This window comes from Penicillium arizonense, assembly GCF_001773325.1.
Source record: "Penicillium arizonense strain CBS 141311 chromosome Unknown PENARI_contig005, whole genome shotgun sequence".
Taxonomy (NCBI): Eukaryota; Fungi; Ascomycota; class Eurotiomycetes; order Eurotiales; family Aspergillaceae; genus Penicillium; species Penicillium arizonense.
Genome location: NW_019173282.1, coordinates 529,230 through 546,116, shown reverse-complemented (window position 1 = coordinate 546,116; position 16,887 = coordinate 529,230). Strand labels below are relative to the sequence as shown.

The window sequence follows — 16,887 nt, the reverse complement described above, 5'->3', positions numbered from 1 at the left end:
CATGTATATAAGCCAAACATGACATAATTCGGCATTTTCGACCATTTCCGACATTGAAATAGTATAGAATCATTACGATGCAGAGGTAGCAGCGAACGGCTCATAGGTCCGGTTTTACTGGCAGCTCTCCCTTTCCTATGTGCCTGAGAATGGTATTGATATCGCAAGCCAACCACGGCCAGATACTCTCACACCAGAATACCTCTGCCAGTTCTTCGATTCACCTTTCCGCTCTAGTGCAATTGGAGCACAAATTCATGATCTAGTCGTTCCTGGCAAACCTGGATGTCCCCGAAGAACAACGAATTTAGTGGAGACAAAAGATTTATTATTGTCTGCAACACAAGTTAGCAATCCACGAACTAAAGCCAGCCGACAGAAGGAAATTGTCACACACAGTAGTTGCAACGTTAGATCCCCTCTGATCTTTGCTTTCAATTCAACTTCCACATCCAGATTCAAGTCCAATCTCAACTTTAATTGATCGTTCTTTGCCGACTGAGGCTTTACTTCCGTAGTCTCTGTCACTTGCTCGACAGGTCCAGTTGCTGGTTTTGGAACAAGTTCGCTGGCCCGCTCTATCTGGCCCTGGGTTTCCGGAGGGTTAAGTATGTGGCTCACCCGCCTTTCCTGTACCGTCCGTTGTTCGGAACTTCTATTGTCCCTTTGCTCGCGCTCGATTCCTTGATCTTGATATGGATCTTGTGACTCTGTCGAAACCCGACGGGCTCTCCGGTGGTGTCGAGTACGCTGGTTCTGTTTTTCAACCTGCGGTGCAGCCTGAGGTGAAGGTGGTCGTCGGTCATTCTGTCTCGGATCTGTGGAATTGCTACCCAAGTTTGCGGAAGGGAAATTTGACTTGGTAGAGTCTGGGACACCATTCACTCTTTGCTCATTAGAGCCGTTTGTTGCTGGATCTGAAGTTGAACCCTTCCGCAGCTTGGGAGGTCGGAGTTTGGGGGGCGGGGGCTTCCTGTTCGGTGCGGAAGCACTTGCGCTACCATTCGCGTTTTGCATATCATGATTAGACTGCGCTTGCATTATGATAACAAAATACAGTCAAGTGTTGTACTAGATAGAGATATGAAAGTGTGAATTGTTATGAAATAGAATTTCCTTTGCCCAGGTTGCAATTGCATTCAGTTCGCCTCGCTGACGTCAGGATAGGCTTGATCAGGACATAAAGGACAACAAGAATCTTGCCGAGTGTGGATTCTCGCAGATGATGAAGAGCCCCCATTAAGTCAGCCACAGACATAGAAGCGATGTTAAAACTTGTTTCGAGCTAACAAAAAAGTCCGATTCAACGTACAATGCTCGGAGCTTCCGGCTGAGAACCAATGAAATTGATCATACCCGAGGATCTGCAACGTCATGAACTATGGGAACCGTGGATGCGAGCTGTGACTTGATTATGTGATCAATTTCATTTACCTGGTTATATACCTACAAGATTCGTTTCTCATTTATGCAAACCACTGAATATGGATACAGTCACCACACAGAAAAAGCCACCTCTTCCAAAAGACGCAGTTCATTCGAGCGAAGAGGATGAATCTGATTTATACACCGACCAGGAAGATTCCTTCCAAGATAAATACACAAGCGAGGCCAGCCAATTGGAGAGATCGAATCCCAATTCTATAACGACATCTGAAACCGAGTCTATCGAAAGAGAAGCCTCAGCCCCAGATGATAGACATGCACCCACAACAGAAGTTATTCGAAGAAAAACGAGTGCAGCATTACCGGCAAACAGAGGAATAGCTCCAATACAACCGATAACTGAGCGAAACGGACCGGGGCAAGCGATAGTAAAAGATGCTGGAACTGCGTTGAGCTTGAGACTTGATCTAAACCTTGATATTGAGGTCGAGTTAAAAGCTAAAATTCGTGGAGATCTGACGTTAAGTCTTCTGTTAGTCCTTCATTATCATTATCATACTTTGGGAAGCATGAAGCTCATAATATGCAGGGCCTAATTAACCAGTAAATTGACCGATGCCTATTGGCACTAGGGTGTGGTTAGCTATTTGCCTAGTGTAGTAATGATTTATTGACTCTAAGGATGTTGATTTTTGGTATTCCAAATTGCCTTGTTTCAAACCCTAGGCATCAATTTGACTTAAATTGAACAAGAACGTCTAGGAGCTACTAGTTCTCAGTGCCACAAGTGTCCAAGGCAAACTTGGTGTGGCAACATGCTAGACTTGACGGACAGATTTAGTTAATGAAGCCCATGGCATGGAATGATGAGGTAGAATCCTTCTATAATGACCAGGAGGCTTTGTGGTACCACGGTATATCTGTGTCATTGAGGCCCCATTGCGAACCCCAAGTATCAACGTAGTCTCGCTTGAGGGTCATTGTTCCACGGTAAACCTTGTAGTTCGGTTACAACTGGTAATCAGTGGCCAATTTATCTGTAGCCCCAGATGTGGCGAGTCGGCCAGTTCCTGGTCCCGAGGGGTATAATAATGATGATATCATGAAGAATATAAAATCTTACCTGTTGTGATAGAATATAAATTGCATGCTCGAACATCTCCCGCGCTGTAATAATATACATTTAATGAAAACCTACTAGTCATCAATTTATACCTGCAAAACGAGATATTAGTTCAAAGAAAAGTGGTTGCCGAAAGCTGCAAAAGCGCAAGAACGAAATGGCATCACCGGCGACAAAGCGAGTTCCATCAGCGAAAAAGCATTTAGTACCGCCTAAGAAGTCCATGGGAAGAGACTCAGCTTCCCAAAGCCCTTTACCTGATCAGGGAGCATCAGAGATCAAGCCTGTAAACCAGGCGAAACCCATCAACAAGCCCTTGACACCAACAGCACCCAAGAAGAATATTCGAAAGTTGCCAAAGAAATCGGGAACCCGAGAATTGTCTCCAGCCTCCCAAGAGAAAAAGGTATCGCAAATCAAGTCTCCGAATGTCGACAAACCTGGGACACCAGATGAAGGGAGTGCAGTCAACTTGGACAATGAGGAGCCACTGCCAATAAGAGAGTCCGTCGAAGAGCATAAAGAGGCGGTTGAAGTCCCAGAAGATGCGCAACAGGTGGCAGAAATTCCCTCTAAAGAGCAGAGAAAATCTGAAACGACAAAAACTGATTCCGCCTCTGGGTCGGGTGGGGTCTCATTTTTCCAGCGAGGGAAGAATGCAGCCTCGCGTATTTCGGATCTAACGGGCACCGTCAGAGATCTCAGCAATCGGGCTACCGCTGGGGAATCGCAGGGCGCTTTCGACGACATTCAAGATAACATTCGAGGTGTCGCCAAAAAGTTCAAGCCTGACGAAGGGGGTGTTGCCAGCAAACTCATGGAGAAGATTCCCAGTCTCCCCACGGATTTGTCTGAGTTGAAGGGGCTTGAGGTTAGCGAAGAGGGACAGATCTTTGACAATGATGGCAATGCAGTTGGAACACTCGTCGAAGGCGACCCCAGCGACCTTGCTGGCCACGTGGTTGGGGAAGGTGGTGAGATTTTAGATGAGGATGGGGATCTGATTGGCAGAGTTGAGCTTGTCAGCGACGAGACTTCAAAGCGGGCCGATGCAGTCGAAGAAGCGGTGGACACAGATAATGTCCCCAGCTTGCAGGACCTCGCAAATCTGCCAGTCGCAGAGGACGGCTCAGTCAAAGACGACGACGGTCGAGTATTGGGGCGACTTGTTGAAGGTGACCCGGATGATTTGGTGGGCCGAACTGTTGATGAGAATGGCGAAGTACTCGATGAAGATGGAGACTTGATCGGACGAGTCGAGCCTATTTCCTCAAAGCAAGTTGAAGAGCCGGCCGGTGAAGCCGAGCCCACTGGTGGGGTGTTGCTTCCAGGCGTTGCCATCCTTCGGGGCAGAGAAATCAACAGAAATGGGAAGATTCTGAATGATAAGGGCGAGGATTTAGGCCAAGTTGTCGAAGGTCAAGATCCTAGGCATATGTCAGGAAAGGTGCCAAATGAACTGGGTCAAGTGATGGACATGACCGGAGAGGTGATTGGACAAGTTGAACCAGTGCCAGGCGAGGCTGCCAACATTGCGATGCAAGAACTCGAAGACAAGAAGGCAGCTTTCAAAAAGAAAGAAGCAAACAAATCACCGGAAATTCCCCAGGAATTACCTGACATCTCCACGCTAGAAGGCCTGAAATGCAACAAGTTCGGACACATTGTCGACGAGGATGGTGTGCCAGTTGGTGAACTTATTGAGGGCAACCCCAAAGAGGTATCTAAGGGAGGATTCCGGCTAGATCATCGTGGTCAATTCTGGGACAACAGAGGAAATATCTTGGGCGTAGCACAAACAATCCCAATTGAAGAGGAGGACCAGCGCCCATTCGCAGGGTTTGAAGATCTTGTCGTGGTCACTGATGGCTGGGTCGAAGACGCAACTGGCGCTCGAGTAGGCCAGGTTGTTGATGGGGAGATAAAGAAGCTTCTTGGTCGGGCTGTCGATGACGATGGAGATATTTTGGATAAGCGAGGCAATCTTATTGGACACGCTGAGCCCTGGGAAGAGCCGGAACCAGAGGCAGAAGAGGTCGATTTCTCTTCCGTGGAAGGTCTCTCGCCTAACAAGCTAGGCTTTGTTATTGGGCCAGACGGCGTGTTGTTAGGCCGTGTAACGGAAGGGGACTTGAAAAAGGTTGCTGGTAGGACCATCGACCACGAAGGTCAGCTGTGGAGCGACGATGGCCAGGTTATTGGACGGGTTGAGCTGGTTGCGGAAGAGGAGCATGAGGTATTGGGGCCTTTTAGCGGCCTAGGTGATCTGATGGTCAGACAAGACGGGCTTGTTGAAACTGAGGAAGGCATTGTTGTTGGCAGGATCATTGACGGAGATCCTAAAGAATTACGGGGTAAAGCTGTGGATGATGATGGAGACATCATGGATAAGGTGGGCAACGTGATAGGACGCGCTGAGCCATATACTCCATCCGAAGTCTCTGAAGAGTCAGAGGGAGACCTGTCCGAACTTGAAGGGATGACAGTCAATAAATTTGGAAATGTCGTCGACGAAAACGGGGCAGTCTTTGGACGGCTTGTCTCAGGAAATCCCAAGAAGCTGAATGGAAAGAAGGTGGATGGAGAAGGTCAGATTTGGAGTGACGATGGGAAAGTCCTGGGCAATGTTGAACTTATTCCTGCCGCCGAGCGAGAGCAACCCGAAGGGGTGTTTTTTGGGCTCGATGGACTGACTGCAACAATGGATGGATATGTGATCACTCCAGAAAGGGAAGTGGTTGGTAGACTAATCGACGGGGAACCGACAAGACTTGTTGGCCGTGCCGTCGATGAAGATGGCGAAATTGTGGACAAAGTGGGCAATGTCATCGGCCGTGCAGAGCGATGGACCCCCGAGGAAAAGGAACGCGATATTAACCCGATGAGTGGCCGAAAAGTCAACCGAGATGGCGAGGTCCGCGACGAAGATGGTAATCTGATAGGCAGGCTTACTATGGGTAACCTCAAAGCCTTGATAGGGAAGACGGTGAATGATAGTGGCTATATCGTTGACAACGATGGAAATCAAATTGGCGAGTGCACACTGGAGGAGAACCTACCAGACGCCGTACCTGAGCCCGAACTATCACCCGAGGAAGCTGAGCAGCAGGCCAAAGAGGAACATGACCGAGATTTGGCGAAGAAGATATCATCCGTTATACAGCAAACACTTGAATCAGTGGAGCCGCTCTGCAAACAGATCACACAGGTAACCTTCCCTGCGGATACCTCACATGTTGATATAACTAACCTGATATAGCATCTTGAAAGAGCCGATCGTACGCCACGAGAGGAGTTGGATGAAGAGAAACTAGTCCAGACCGTGAAGCCTCTTATTGAAGATGCCGGAAACATGCTGCAGGAGTGTAAGAGCACCATTAGGGCGCTCGACCCCGATGGGTCCATCGCTGCATCCGCAAAGGCTCACAGTGCTTCTCACGAGGCGACACCGGAAGAATATCAGCTAGCAGATCTTTTGAAACAACTGACTCAAACTGTGACGACTACCATTGACAATGGCCGTCAGAAAATCGCAGATATGCCCCATGCGAAGAAGAAACTCAATCCGCTGTGGACATTGCTATCCGAACCACTTTTCCAAATTATTGCGGCAGTCGGCTTGCTTCTAAGTGGTATTCTCGGTCTTGTCAATAATCTTCTGAGCGGACTTGGCCTTGGTGGTCTTGTTCGTGGTCTTCTCGGTGGTCTTGGAATCGATAACCTGATGAACAGTCTCGGTTTGGACAAGTTGGGCATTGGAAAGTGAGGAAGTCTTTAACATTAAAATTTCTGCTATTACATCTCTCTCAGCCTTATTAAATTGTGCGTCTGTGTAAGGCGGTCGACGTGACCAGTCACCCCTGGGCTAGCAAAATCGAAACAACCAGAAACTACTATGCCTCTGGTCAACTTGCCGCTCCCAGCAGTCGAAATTTTCACTTACACTTAGGAACAGCTGTCGCGCAACTTCCTATAACGGCTTCAACCTTTGTCATACTCATATAGCGATCCTTAGCCCTCGTAGTGCGAGGATAACCAAGTGCACGTATAGGCCATAGCGATCGTGCATATCACTTAAGAACATTAGCTAAGCGCGCCCTATATTTATTGCTCTCGCTGGCCTTCGCACAAAGGACCAGCAATTAGTCTCTTAATACACCTGCACGTACATTCTCCCGATAGACTCTATCTCCCGAGCTCATCCTGCTACTTAGGACCTCGCAGGGTCCTAACACAAGGCGAACGTTCCTATACAATGTCTTCAATTCGAAAGCCGCGGTCCGTAAGGTCGTTCTCGTTTGTGATCTTTTCAATGGCTTCGGTTTTTCTTCTTTTAAGGTTTAACCCAGAGGTCGGGATATACTGAACAGCCACTCCGAACGGTGGCTTCACTAGTCTGGTGTCATTGCCTAACTCGGTCAGCCACTCGGTGTTATTGTGGGCCGCTTCGGCCGACGCCTAGTTTTTAAATCGGATCACGTATCCGGTCTTAGTAGTACTAATCCCCGCAACCTATACATCCTAGGTGGATGGCGCCTTTAGCAGCGCTATTCTGATGTGGGCGTTCGCAGCTAGGGTAGGGAGGTAACGGCCAAATATCTCTTCGTTATTCTCCGCGTCTAGCAATTCGGTGACAAATCGCTAAGCGCTGATTCGGATGCAGTTCTTGTCTTTGTCAGTTTGTCGCCGGGTCTCCCATGCAAAGGAGGCATCGCTGCCAAGTCACAGCTCCCTCAATTCACTACGCACAAACCTGCTTCATGTACAAGCCCCGTTCATCCTTCGTACGTTCGGCATAAGGAATATAGATAAACGGTTAGGCCTTCCTGATCGTATTTCCAACGGGGTCCCTTGAAATACATGAAGAACGGGGTTTCTTTGTTGCAGAGTAAACGGAACTCATCCACTCACCTGGAAAAAGTGGGAACATAACCAGATCATATTCACCATAAACAGTAAGACTGCCAATTTGTCTAGCATCGCTAAAATTACAAGCTTGATATTCGGCCAGGCGTTGCTCTGAACGAAACACGTGCAGCGAATCTTCAAGTGGGCGGTGGGCGACAAGGTGAACTTGCTCTTGAATTCTCCGGCAGCTCCAATTAGAGCAAATGCGATAGCTCTACTAGGCCTGTGTGACACCGGTGGTGGACTACGCATCAACAGTCTGGCACAGCCCATTGAAAGACACGTCCAACCTACGCCTTCAACACCGGGCACAGAACACGAAAATCAAGACTTGGCATCTCATAGTCCATGTTGGACTTGTCTGACTGCTAGCTGCGCTAACTTGTATTCATTGTGACCAAGAGGAAATTATCCCCCAAAGGCAGCACACCACATGGATATGCCTCCCTTTGTACCGTTCCAAATTGCCAATAGACGGATGCCCATTCATTTATGGTAACATGCTCCTAACCTGTCTATCATCGTTTTACTCTCATGAGCCTCTTCAATCCCTGGTCGGCGTATGTCATCTCAGCAGAACGATGTTATAAGCTACGCTATCTCGCTCTGGACGATAGAGAGTAGTGCGGCAATGGAGCCAAAAGTAGGAGTTCGTAAGCTGGGAATTCGTTGGTGGTCTACCCAGTCAAAGGTGAGGCAAATGAATAGAGTCCGCATACTCTGGCACTATTTTCCTATTTCTGTCTACTAGTACTAACCTTGGCATGACTGGAGAAAGGCATATGAATGGGAATGAAAGCAAGCCCATGTACAGTCTCGTGAGAGAATGTTACCTCGTCAAGATCCTATTTTAGCCCTTTTTTATAAAGAATACAAAAACATACAATAGTAAGGATTCGCTAGTAATCATCCACCTAACTTCTAACTTACCGGCGTGTGACTTATGTGCGGTCAATAGTTCGGTGGGTGTCGCCCAGGTGAGAAATGGGTGAACGCCGCTTTACGGTGGCGCGACTGGGGGTGAGAAGGGGGAGTGCGCTATAGATAGTGTGAATCCTGCGGGCCGGCGCGACCGCCGCATTGACCGTCTCAGCTGAGCTAGAATAGAAAATTATTGGGCTAAGCCCCCATCTGGAACAGACAGTCGCTTGGCATTTGCACACAGCCCACTCGGTGGAATGACCTTCCATGGGCCAACGCGGTAATTTCTAAGGGCTAGTTCCGGCAGATATGTACAAATAGCAGCTCCGGGGTACGAACTACGCCGTAACATCATTGGGTCGTCCTTACGCGCCTCAATCACTCGGTGGCTGATGCACACTGCCTGAGCCGGCTGTGCTCGAAGGATTGGTTACATGGGGATTAGTGACCTCAGATAAAACTTATATTATTATGCTACCTCCGACTGTCTACCAGACATCTGCTATCAAGTGCTATTAGTGCCATGGCTCCCAGTGGTACAAGGGAGTATATCTCCTTGGAGGCTCTCAACAGAAACCCGGAAAACAACGACGATGAGGCCGAAGAAGAACAGCCACATTGCAAGCGAAGCAATATCTGGCATAGAATCGATATCACCAGTGTTCTGACTATATTCCTCGGGCTCCCGATCCTTCTGCTGGCAGTGACACTCCTGGCTCTTTTTTGGCACGAATCAATGAAAGCTATCGACGGGGCAGAGCCAGGAATCTATTGGGTGCGCATCGTCAATGCAGGCTGGGCGGCGCAACTGGTGACAGTTTGCACCACCTCCATCCGAACGGTGGTGGATTTCCAGGCTGGACTTGCCACGGCCATGGTTGCGGGTATCGCTTTGGAGACCACAGGCGTCCCTCTCCTACAGAGTTCATTTTTCTCCATGCTCCGGGCATTCAAGGTCGCTCCCAGCAACATTTGGACTGGGACAGACTTTCAACCTCATATGTCGCGCTACATTTACGCGCTGGTGCTCATCGAGGTCCTGGTGACAGCAGCATCCCAGTTCCTGTCCACCATCTTCCTATCTGATTTTACCAATGGTACCTTCTCCCAGCGCAGCAATTCCACCAATGTTAGTGTCCTCTATACCACGTATAATACTGGTGTTGCGTGGACGAGACCTCCTGCAGCCAGTTGGACATTCGCTGAGCTGTCGGAATCCTTTGACAACCGATCGGGGTTCCATGATACCGGGCACACCTTTCGAGCATTCCTTCCTTTTGAAGGAGAGGCGCAACGAACCAAACTACGTCGGCTTCGTGGTCCGACGACTGTCATGGATCATCGGGTTGTCTGCGCCAGTCCTCCCTTGATCAACCTGAACCTAAATGCGACCTTGGGGGATCTTGTGCACCTGTCCGGACAGATTCCCACGAAGGACTTGGCCTATCCACTTTTAATCGACTCGGACCCTCGACCGTACATCAACTTCACATGCCATTTACCTATGCCAACAACCAAGGACAACAACACCAAAAGTACGGTAGGCGAGACCAGCTTGTGCTTCCCCAGCAGCCGCTTCAACTGGACGGTCCTCAACGAAGACCCTTTAATCCAGCCCAACGGCTCTTCCTGGGCCTCGTCCTTATTCATGGTCCTCGACGTCGTTTTCCACCCCGCAATACTTAGCACACTCGGCCACGCACCAGCCGTGCAGACGATCCGAACCGACGGGCCCTGGGCGATAGTCTCTAACGGATCCGTTCACATCGAAACGCTCCGCGTCTCCGCCTGCCTCACCAATCTCGCCATGCAAACCCTCAACGTCGGAATGAACAGCAAATCTGACAGCCTTGAGCCTAAGTTAACCTGGGACCACCACACCGGAAGCTATAACACCGAACTTCCCCGCCTCCAACTAGGCGTATCGTCCCCAAGTAACACGAACTCCACTAACCACCGGGGTATCCTCACGCTAGACCCCCGATCCCAATGGGAAATCTTCGATCCCCCGGATACACCAGGACTCAGTACCTTAGCACTCGGAGATGCCCCAAACAGCTTCTTCATGGACGTTCTCTCCAACTTCCCCGCCTTCTTCCCGTCCGACCTCAGTTACACCGTGGACCGTGGCGTGACCCTCTCCCGCATTTCCCAGTCCGCCACCTACAACAACGCCCATTCAACCCATACAGATCTGTTCCAGGATACCCTGATGACGACGGCTAGTCCGGCGTTGGCCCTCCAGGCCACTCTCACCCGCATCTATCAGATGACATACTACGAGCAATTGGTCAGGTTGAGTAGTCCTGTCGCAGCCGAGACGGCGTTCTCGCTCACCGCAACCATTCCGGTGCGGTGGACGGGCTTTATGCTGGGGTTGGTACTCATTGGGGTCCATTCGGTCATTATGGTGGTCGTGATCGTCCTGTTTGTGAGGTCGACCGAGATCTCGTTTATTGGGAGTTACTGGCAGACGGTGGCGCAAGTGGTCTCGAAGGAGACTCGGCCGATTCTGAAGCAGGCGGATCGGATGGATGATGGAGCTGTGAGTAAGTGGGCGAAGCGGAAGAAGGTGGCGGGATCATTGGGGGACCGTTGTGTGTTGCGGGAGAGTGGTGGGCGGGTTACTTTGGAACTTGTAGAAAATGGGAGTAGAAACTGATTTATAGAGTAATAATGTAGTCCACGGGCAGCCTGTGTATCCCCAAGGTACTGACTAAATTGCAATGTTGTAGTGATGGATGACTCCGAGCAGCCCCCCTCCCCAACAAGAATTCAGGAGCGGATGTCTTGATCGATATGCTGTCCATAGAACTACTGTAGATACATGTCGACAATAGTCAAAAGGGGGACTAGGATTACATGCTGCCGTCTGTTCGTCATTCTTGACGCTCAAACAGTTTGCCGATGGCCAGATACTCCTGAGATCCGAGGCCGCCGGGTTGTAGCTTGAAGTGGTTCAACACGAGCTCTAAGGCACACTGTGCTTCATCCTGGGTAGGAGGAATTTTGGATATAGAAATGTGTTAGGCTGTGTTTCTGTGGTAAAAAAGAGAAAGGGAGGGAGTGGGGCTTAACTGTTTTAGCGACGTGTCGGCGTCCACATCGTCATGTTTCTCAGGGAACGTATCGATATGGTGTCGCCGCATGTGTCTGCGTACGTTCCATGTGGAGATGAACGGAAACAGACAGCTTAAGTCTCTTCCACAAGCAGAAATAGGGGTGGGGTTAATCGCCATTTACTCTGCGCAAACAAGTCGGAAGCAGGAGGAGTTCAAACACCACACCTGTATCAGCTTAGTTCGAATATGTTCGGGGGGAAAGAAAGTGGAGGCTGACTTTCGTCCGTCAATACTTGAAATGGGACTCGACATTCGAGCCTTTTTGGCAGCAATGTTGAAATCCTGGGAATGTATAAAAATCCCTGGGGGCGAACAAGATTCTGGGTAGTGTTTTAACCCGACCAGGACGCATGCTTGCCAAATGCGCTTGAGCACCAGTTGCAGCCATTCAAACGAGAAGACCCGCCAAAACCCGGTCATAGAAAGATTCTAGCCATGTTTCTGATCGACCCTAGGATTCAGATCTTGTCCATGGCCAATATCCCATCTCAAAGGAAGGATTGGTGCGCCGAAGAAGTAGCCAAACTCCCTGATTGAACTCACTTCCACAAGAGATATTCGATATGATTTACATCATGTTGGCTTCCCATTTTGGCTGGGAAGACGCCCTTGAGGCAACACAGAACTGGATTAAGGAAAGGCACGGCTTCCCTGGAAGACTTCTACGACGAGCTAGGTCGGGTATGCGATTTCCCCAGCCCTTCCTATGGACGTAAGTCATGACCAAAACAGGGTATGACTGGATACTAAACTGGATTCTTCTTCTGTGAGCATTAGAAACCGGGAAATATCAGTACATAGAGCTACTATTTAGGCCTGGTGCTTATAAGGCAGAAAGAAGTAAAAGCCCTTGAAATAAATGGGATTTACCCTGTTCCATCACCTCATCATCCCCCGATATATTTAGGGCATTCCTATAAGGACCCTATTTCTTGACGGATGGACCTCCCCTGCACCTGTCTAACCCTAATTAGCAAGGCGCCGTTATTGTATTTCATGAAGCATTATTCGGTAAAAATGCATGCATTTCTTGGCAATGCTAATGCACCGAGAATTGGCGGTCATGGATCCGAGGTACTTCTATTTACTATGCAGCCCCTAGTAAAATTAAATCACCTTCGTACTCTACCGTCGACTATGCCAATTTCAGTATGGGCTGATTAGCCATTTCTAAGCGATAAAATAATTAGAGAAATTCGTGGCTGCCATAGTGGTGGTGTTGTGGCCGGATTAATTGGTAAGATGCATGAAGCCGAAGACTTGACGCCTGGCGATACCCTAATTACTGCATAATTAATGGGTAGCTCTCCTAGTTAGGGCTAGTGCGATGCTGGAAGCATGGTCGGTAGTGCGAGATGTACGAGAAAGCAACTTATTTTTACTAGGGGTTTATATAGTTAAAGTAGGTACTTAGCAGGTATATTGACACTCATGAGACCTCCGGTCCTCGGTGCATTAGCATTGCCAAGGAATGCATGCATTTTTACCGAATAATGCTTCATGAAATACAATAACGGCGCCTTGCTAATTAGGGTTAGACAGGTGCAGGGGGGGTCCATTCGTCAAGAAATGGGGTCCTTATAGGAATTCCCTATATTTATACATATAGCTCACCTATAAAACAAGAAGAGCAAAAAAGACGGCAAAAAAGCAAAAACATACAACAGTAAGGATTCGCTAGTGGTCACCCACCTAACTACTAACTTACCGGCGTGTGGCTTAAGTACGGCTGAGCGGACGGGAAGCCCTGTTCTCCACACCCTGTGGTCGTATGTACTGAATCGAACATAGAAGGGGGTTATATAGTAAGAAGACTTACAAAGGCCTTAGATCAGACCTCACTACTATGTATGGTGTGTGGCTTATATGCGGCCAGTAGTCGGGTGGAAGGCGTTATTTTGACAGTAGAGTCTCACAGAGCATCATGTGGCCAGCCTGGCCTCTCTAGTCCCGGTCAAGGCTGTGAGTTGGATCATATTTTCGAAAATCACACGAAACTCCGCCCGAGACTTTACTAAACTTCACAAATTGAACTTCTTGTAGTAGCCTTCTGTCGCAATTCCTTACGAATACCGCATGAAACCGGGTCTATAGATGATCCGAATGGCGCCAATCAATATATTTTGTTTTTAGCCGAAGGCGGAACGCTCATAAGCCTATATACATATCTTGGCTGTGATTTAAGATCGCTCATCCAATAATGCCTGGAACCCTTGTGTGAAATCCGCCTTCATATCTTCAAGATCCTCAACCCCAACACTGACCCGAATAACAAGCGGGTCTTCTTCCTTGCTGCTCATAGCACGCCACTCGACCAAACTCTCGACGCCCCCCAAGCTGGCCGCATGCTGGAATACATATAACTTACTCGCAAATCGTCGAGCATGTTCGGGTTTTCTCAGCCACATGCTGAAGACAGGTCCGTAACCTCCTGGCATCTGCTTTTGCAACCACCCTTCTTTCAGGGCGTCTTTTTGCAGAGAAGCGTGCGACACCTTAGAGACCACTTTTCCAATAATCGAGTTTCGATCCTCCACTCCCTTCTGCAGCCAGGAAACAAGCGCCTCGGTTGTCTGCGCTTGGCGCGTCACGCGGAGATGGAGGGTTCGCAGGGACCTGATGCCCAGCCAACCTTCAAAGCTGCCCATGACGCTCCCCAGGACGAGGCGATCCTCGCGTAGTTTCTCGCCCCATCCCTCCTTGACACGATCGGGATGAACAACAACAATACCACAGAGCATATCCGAGTGGCCTCCGATGTACTTAGTACCGCTATGCATGACAAGGTCCGCTCCAAGCTCGATAGGATCCTGCAGCGGTGGAGGTCCAAAGGTAGAGTCGACGGTTAGAAAGGCTCCCACTGCACGAGCTCGCTCCTTGTAATAAGCAAGGTTGCGAGCCTCGCCAGTAGGGTTGAGGGGCGTCTCAACATGGAGCATATCGCCTGGACCCATCTGGTCGATGTCGTCTAGGGTCAGCTTAGTGACGCCGCTCAATCTAGATACAACATCGATAACTCCGTGTACACCATGGTAACCCTCAGTAATAAAGATCCTTTTCGGGTTCAGGTGGACCAACATGCAATGGAAAGCTGAAAGACCAGAAGAATACGAGACAACGTCTGAGTGGAAGAGGGTCTTGAGGACAATCTCAAACCGATTCGAGTTAGGTGCTGTGTAGCGCGAGTAGACGTGCGAGTCAAAGGGGGCGTTGGGCTGTGAGGTGGAATTAGCAAAAGGCAGGGCCCTCAATTGAGTGACAAGCTCCATACATCGTCGTTTTCCATCTCTACTAACTCATCAGGGTCTCTGGCATATCGGTAGTTCACAGCCGGGTGCATGGCTGGTGCAATGGCACGGTGAGGGCTGACAAAGTCATCCGCGTGTACGGCCTGAGTGGTGAAATGCATTTTCGGAAGGGCTTTGTTCAAAGTCTCTGCTGTTAAAACAAAGTTGCCAGATGCTGTAGTAGCTCGGTTGGATGCCATTATGCTGGTTATGGGATAAGAATCTGTGAGACTTTCGACTCGATAATTTGACCTGATAGTTTGAGGAGCTAACTTCCTTTGTATTTATATGATCCAAAGGCCGTCAACATTTTGGGAAGTTGAAGTGTTTTATGGAACTGCTTAGCCAAGGGTGGTTATCACGTAATTCCAAGGTTACAAAAAGCTCCTTGACCAATCGGAAAATGAGAAGTTTTGGTTACCCGACATTCCAATGAGTCTGTCTAATCTGTAAACAGAAGTTTGCGGGAGTGGAGTCTGTACACCGGGGGCAGGCATTGTGTGGGCAAGCGGGTTCCGAAATATGCGGATTCAACCTCATTACTCGTACCATACGTGAGGTAACGTTCTGCACCGTGTCGTCTGATGCTGCTCCGCCCATGGAATTGATTAACCGCAAAGAAGCTCATTTTATATGAGTTTTCTATACTTTTCTCCCCTCTGTTAATGGCGGCTTGTAACAGACCGTGTAGAACTTACTATCCAAAATAACGAGCTGAATTGCCTATAGAGTCGCTTCGATGTACCGGATTTCCCTTTACAGAGATGTCTTGCTTCCCATGAGCACCGCTTTAGTGAAGTTAATCAGGACCATACTTACTGTCCATGCCCAAAATGCTTTCATTGCTTTCCCAGTGATGAACAAACCCACCAGCCACCTATATTGTAGTAAACTTTACTCCACTCACTTCATATTGTCGATCCTCCGCAATCAATATCTCCCATTCAGAGCACATGATGGGTACGAAGATCTCTACTCCTATTGGTTATCCAATGCAGACATTATGCCCCACTCCCCGCAATACCTTATTTTGGTAAAGACAATTCCACTACGAATTGAGGCGGCGATTTAAGTTTAGGGCGTTACTGGAAGGCTTATGGCATTACAAAGTACCTATGCAGATCGGTGAGACTACAACTGTATCCGTCGTTTTCCACTTTTCGAAGTAGAGAGGAGTGGGGCGGAGAGGCTACAGATCGCCACTTGATAAGTATACCGTTTGAGTGCTGTAGAACACCGGAAGAGCGTTTCCTGACATTCAACAGCTGGTCAGTATATCCTTCAGATAGACTCGGCAGTTCCGGGTTCTCATACGAAGATAATCTAGGATTCATTTAACCGGGAGAAAGCATCCATTTCAGCCCACCTTCACACAGGACATGTCAGGCTTAACAGGTATCTTTATCGAATTGGCCAGAGTGAGACAAAAATTCTACCGTATGAGTGTAGCGTCGAACGCGAAACCTCGCAGCACTTCCGGCTCCACTGCGGGCAGTGGAACAAACAACGTCGCGCCCTCATTGACGTGGCTGGTACCAACTACGGTAGTCTATCATATATGCTAAGTGGTAGACCGAACTACACCGAAATCGAGCCATCCACCGCTAAGGTGGTGCCAACCTAGCTCTTTATAGCATATAATATTTTCCTTATATTCCCGCTCTGTCTAATTGTCAAGGCCCCCGCCTGCCAGGTGCCTGAGGCTGGCTGAGGGTATACAGCGAGCCTTGGCCCTCGCAGTGCGAAGATAACCGAGTGCACGCAGGGCTATGGCGATCGTGCATAACTTATCGCTTAAGAACATTAGCTAAGCGCACCCTGTATTTAGTGCTCTCGCTGGCCTTCGCAGGAAGGACCAGCAATTAGTCTCTTGATACACCCGCTCGTACATTTGCCGATAGGCTCTACTTCCCGAACTCACCCTGCTACCTAGGACCTCGCAGCATCCTAACACTAATACTCGTGAGTGAAGCTACGTGATACGGCATGTGCAATACGCTGAGCGTATTAAGACCTCTAGAGATCTTTAGGGAACATCTTTAACGCTAAGAAAGAAACTACGACAAGCTGGACTCAAGGCCTCTGCTAGATATTTATCATCCTGAGACAGATTTCCTGGCCACTTTAGTGTATAAGGCGC

At 48.9% G+C, this 16,887-nt stretch overlaps 4 protein-coding genes across 4 annotated transcripts; 3 read left to right on the top strand and 1 right to left on the bottom strand.

The window, feature by feature from the left end:
• Positions 1-2,666: 2,666 nt before the first annotated feature.
• On the top strand, positions 2,667-6,275 carry PENARI_c005G03494 (DUF3659 domain-containing protein; the record flags this gene model as incomplete). The annotated part of the gene is made up of 2 exons (XM_022629675.1): positions 2,667-5,717; positions 5,769-6,275. The coding sequence occupies 2 exons, from the start codon at positions 2,667-2,669 to the stop codon at positions 6,273-6,275; spliced, it is 3,558 nt and encodes a 1,185-aa protein (XP_022490365.1).
• Positions 6,276-8,861: 2,586 nt separating this feature from the next.
• PENARI_c005G10456 (uncharacterized protein) lies at positions 8,862-11,132 on the top strand (the record flags this gene model as incomplete). The annotated part of the gene is made up of 2 exons (XM_022630007.1): positions 8,862-10,887; positions 11,074-11,132. 2 exons carry the CDS (start codon positions 8,862-8,864, stop codon positions 11,130-11,132), a joined length of 2,085 nt encoding a protein of 694 aa, XP_022490199.1.
• A 903-nt stretch (positions 11,133-12,035) lies between these two features.
• On the top strand, positions 12,036-12,261 carry PENARI_c005G05804 (uncharacterized protein; the record flags this gene model as incomplete). Its single annotated transcript, XM_022629766.1, has 2 exons — positions 12,036-12,172; positions 12,255-12,261. 2 exons carry the CDS (start codon positions 12,036-12,038, stop codon positions 12,259-12,261), a joined length of 144 nt encoding a protein of 47 aa, XP_022490219.1.
• Positions 12,262-13,640: 1,379 nt separating this feature from the next.
• Positions 13,641-14,947, bottom strand: PENARI_c005G00171 (cystathionine beta-lyase; the record flags this gene model as incomplete). Its single annotated transcript, XM_022629525.1, has 2 exons — positions 13,641-14,675; positions 14,732-14,947. 2 exons carry the CDS (start codon positions 14,945-14,947, stop codon positions 13,641-13,643), a joined length of 1,251 nt encoding a protein of 416 aa, XP_022490269.1.
• Between the last annotated feature and the right edge of the window lie 1,940 nt (positions 14,948-16,887).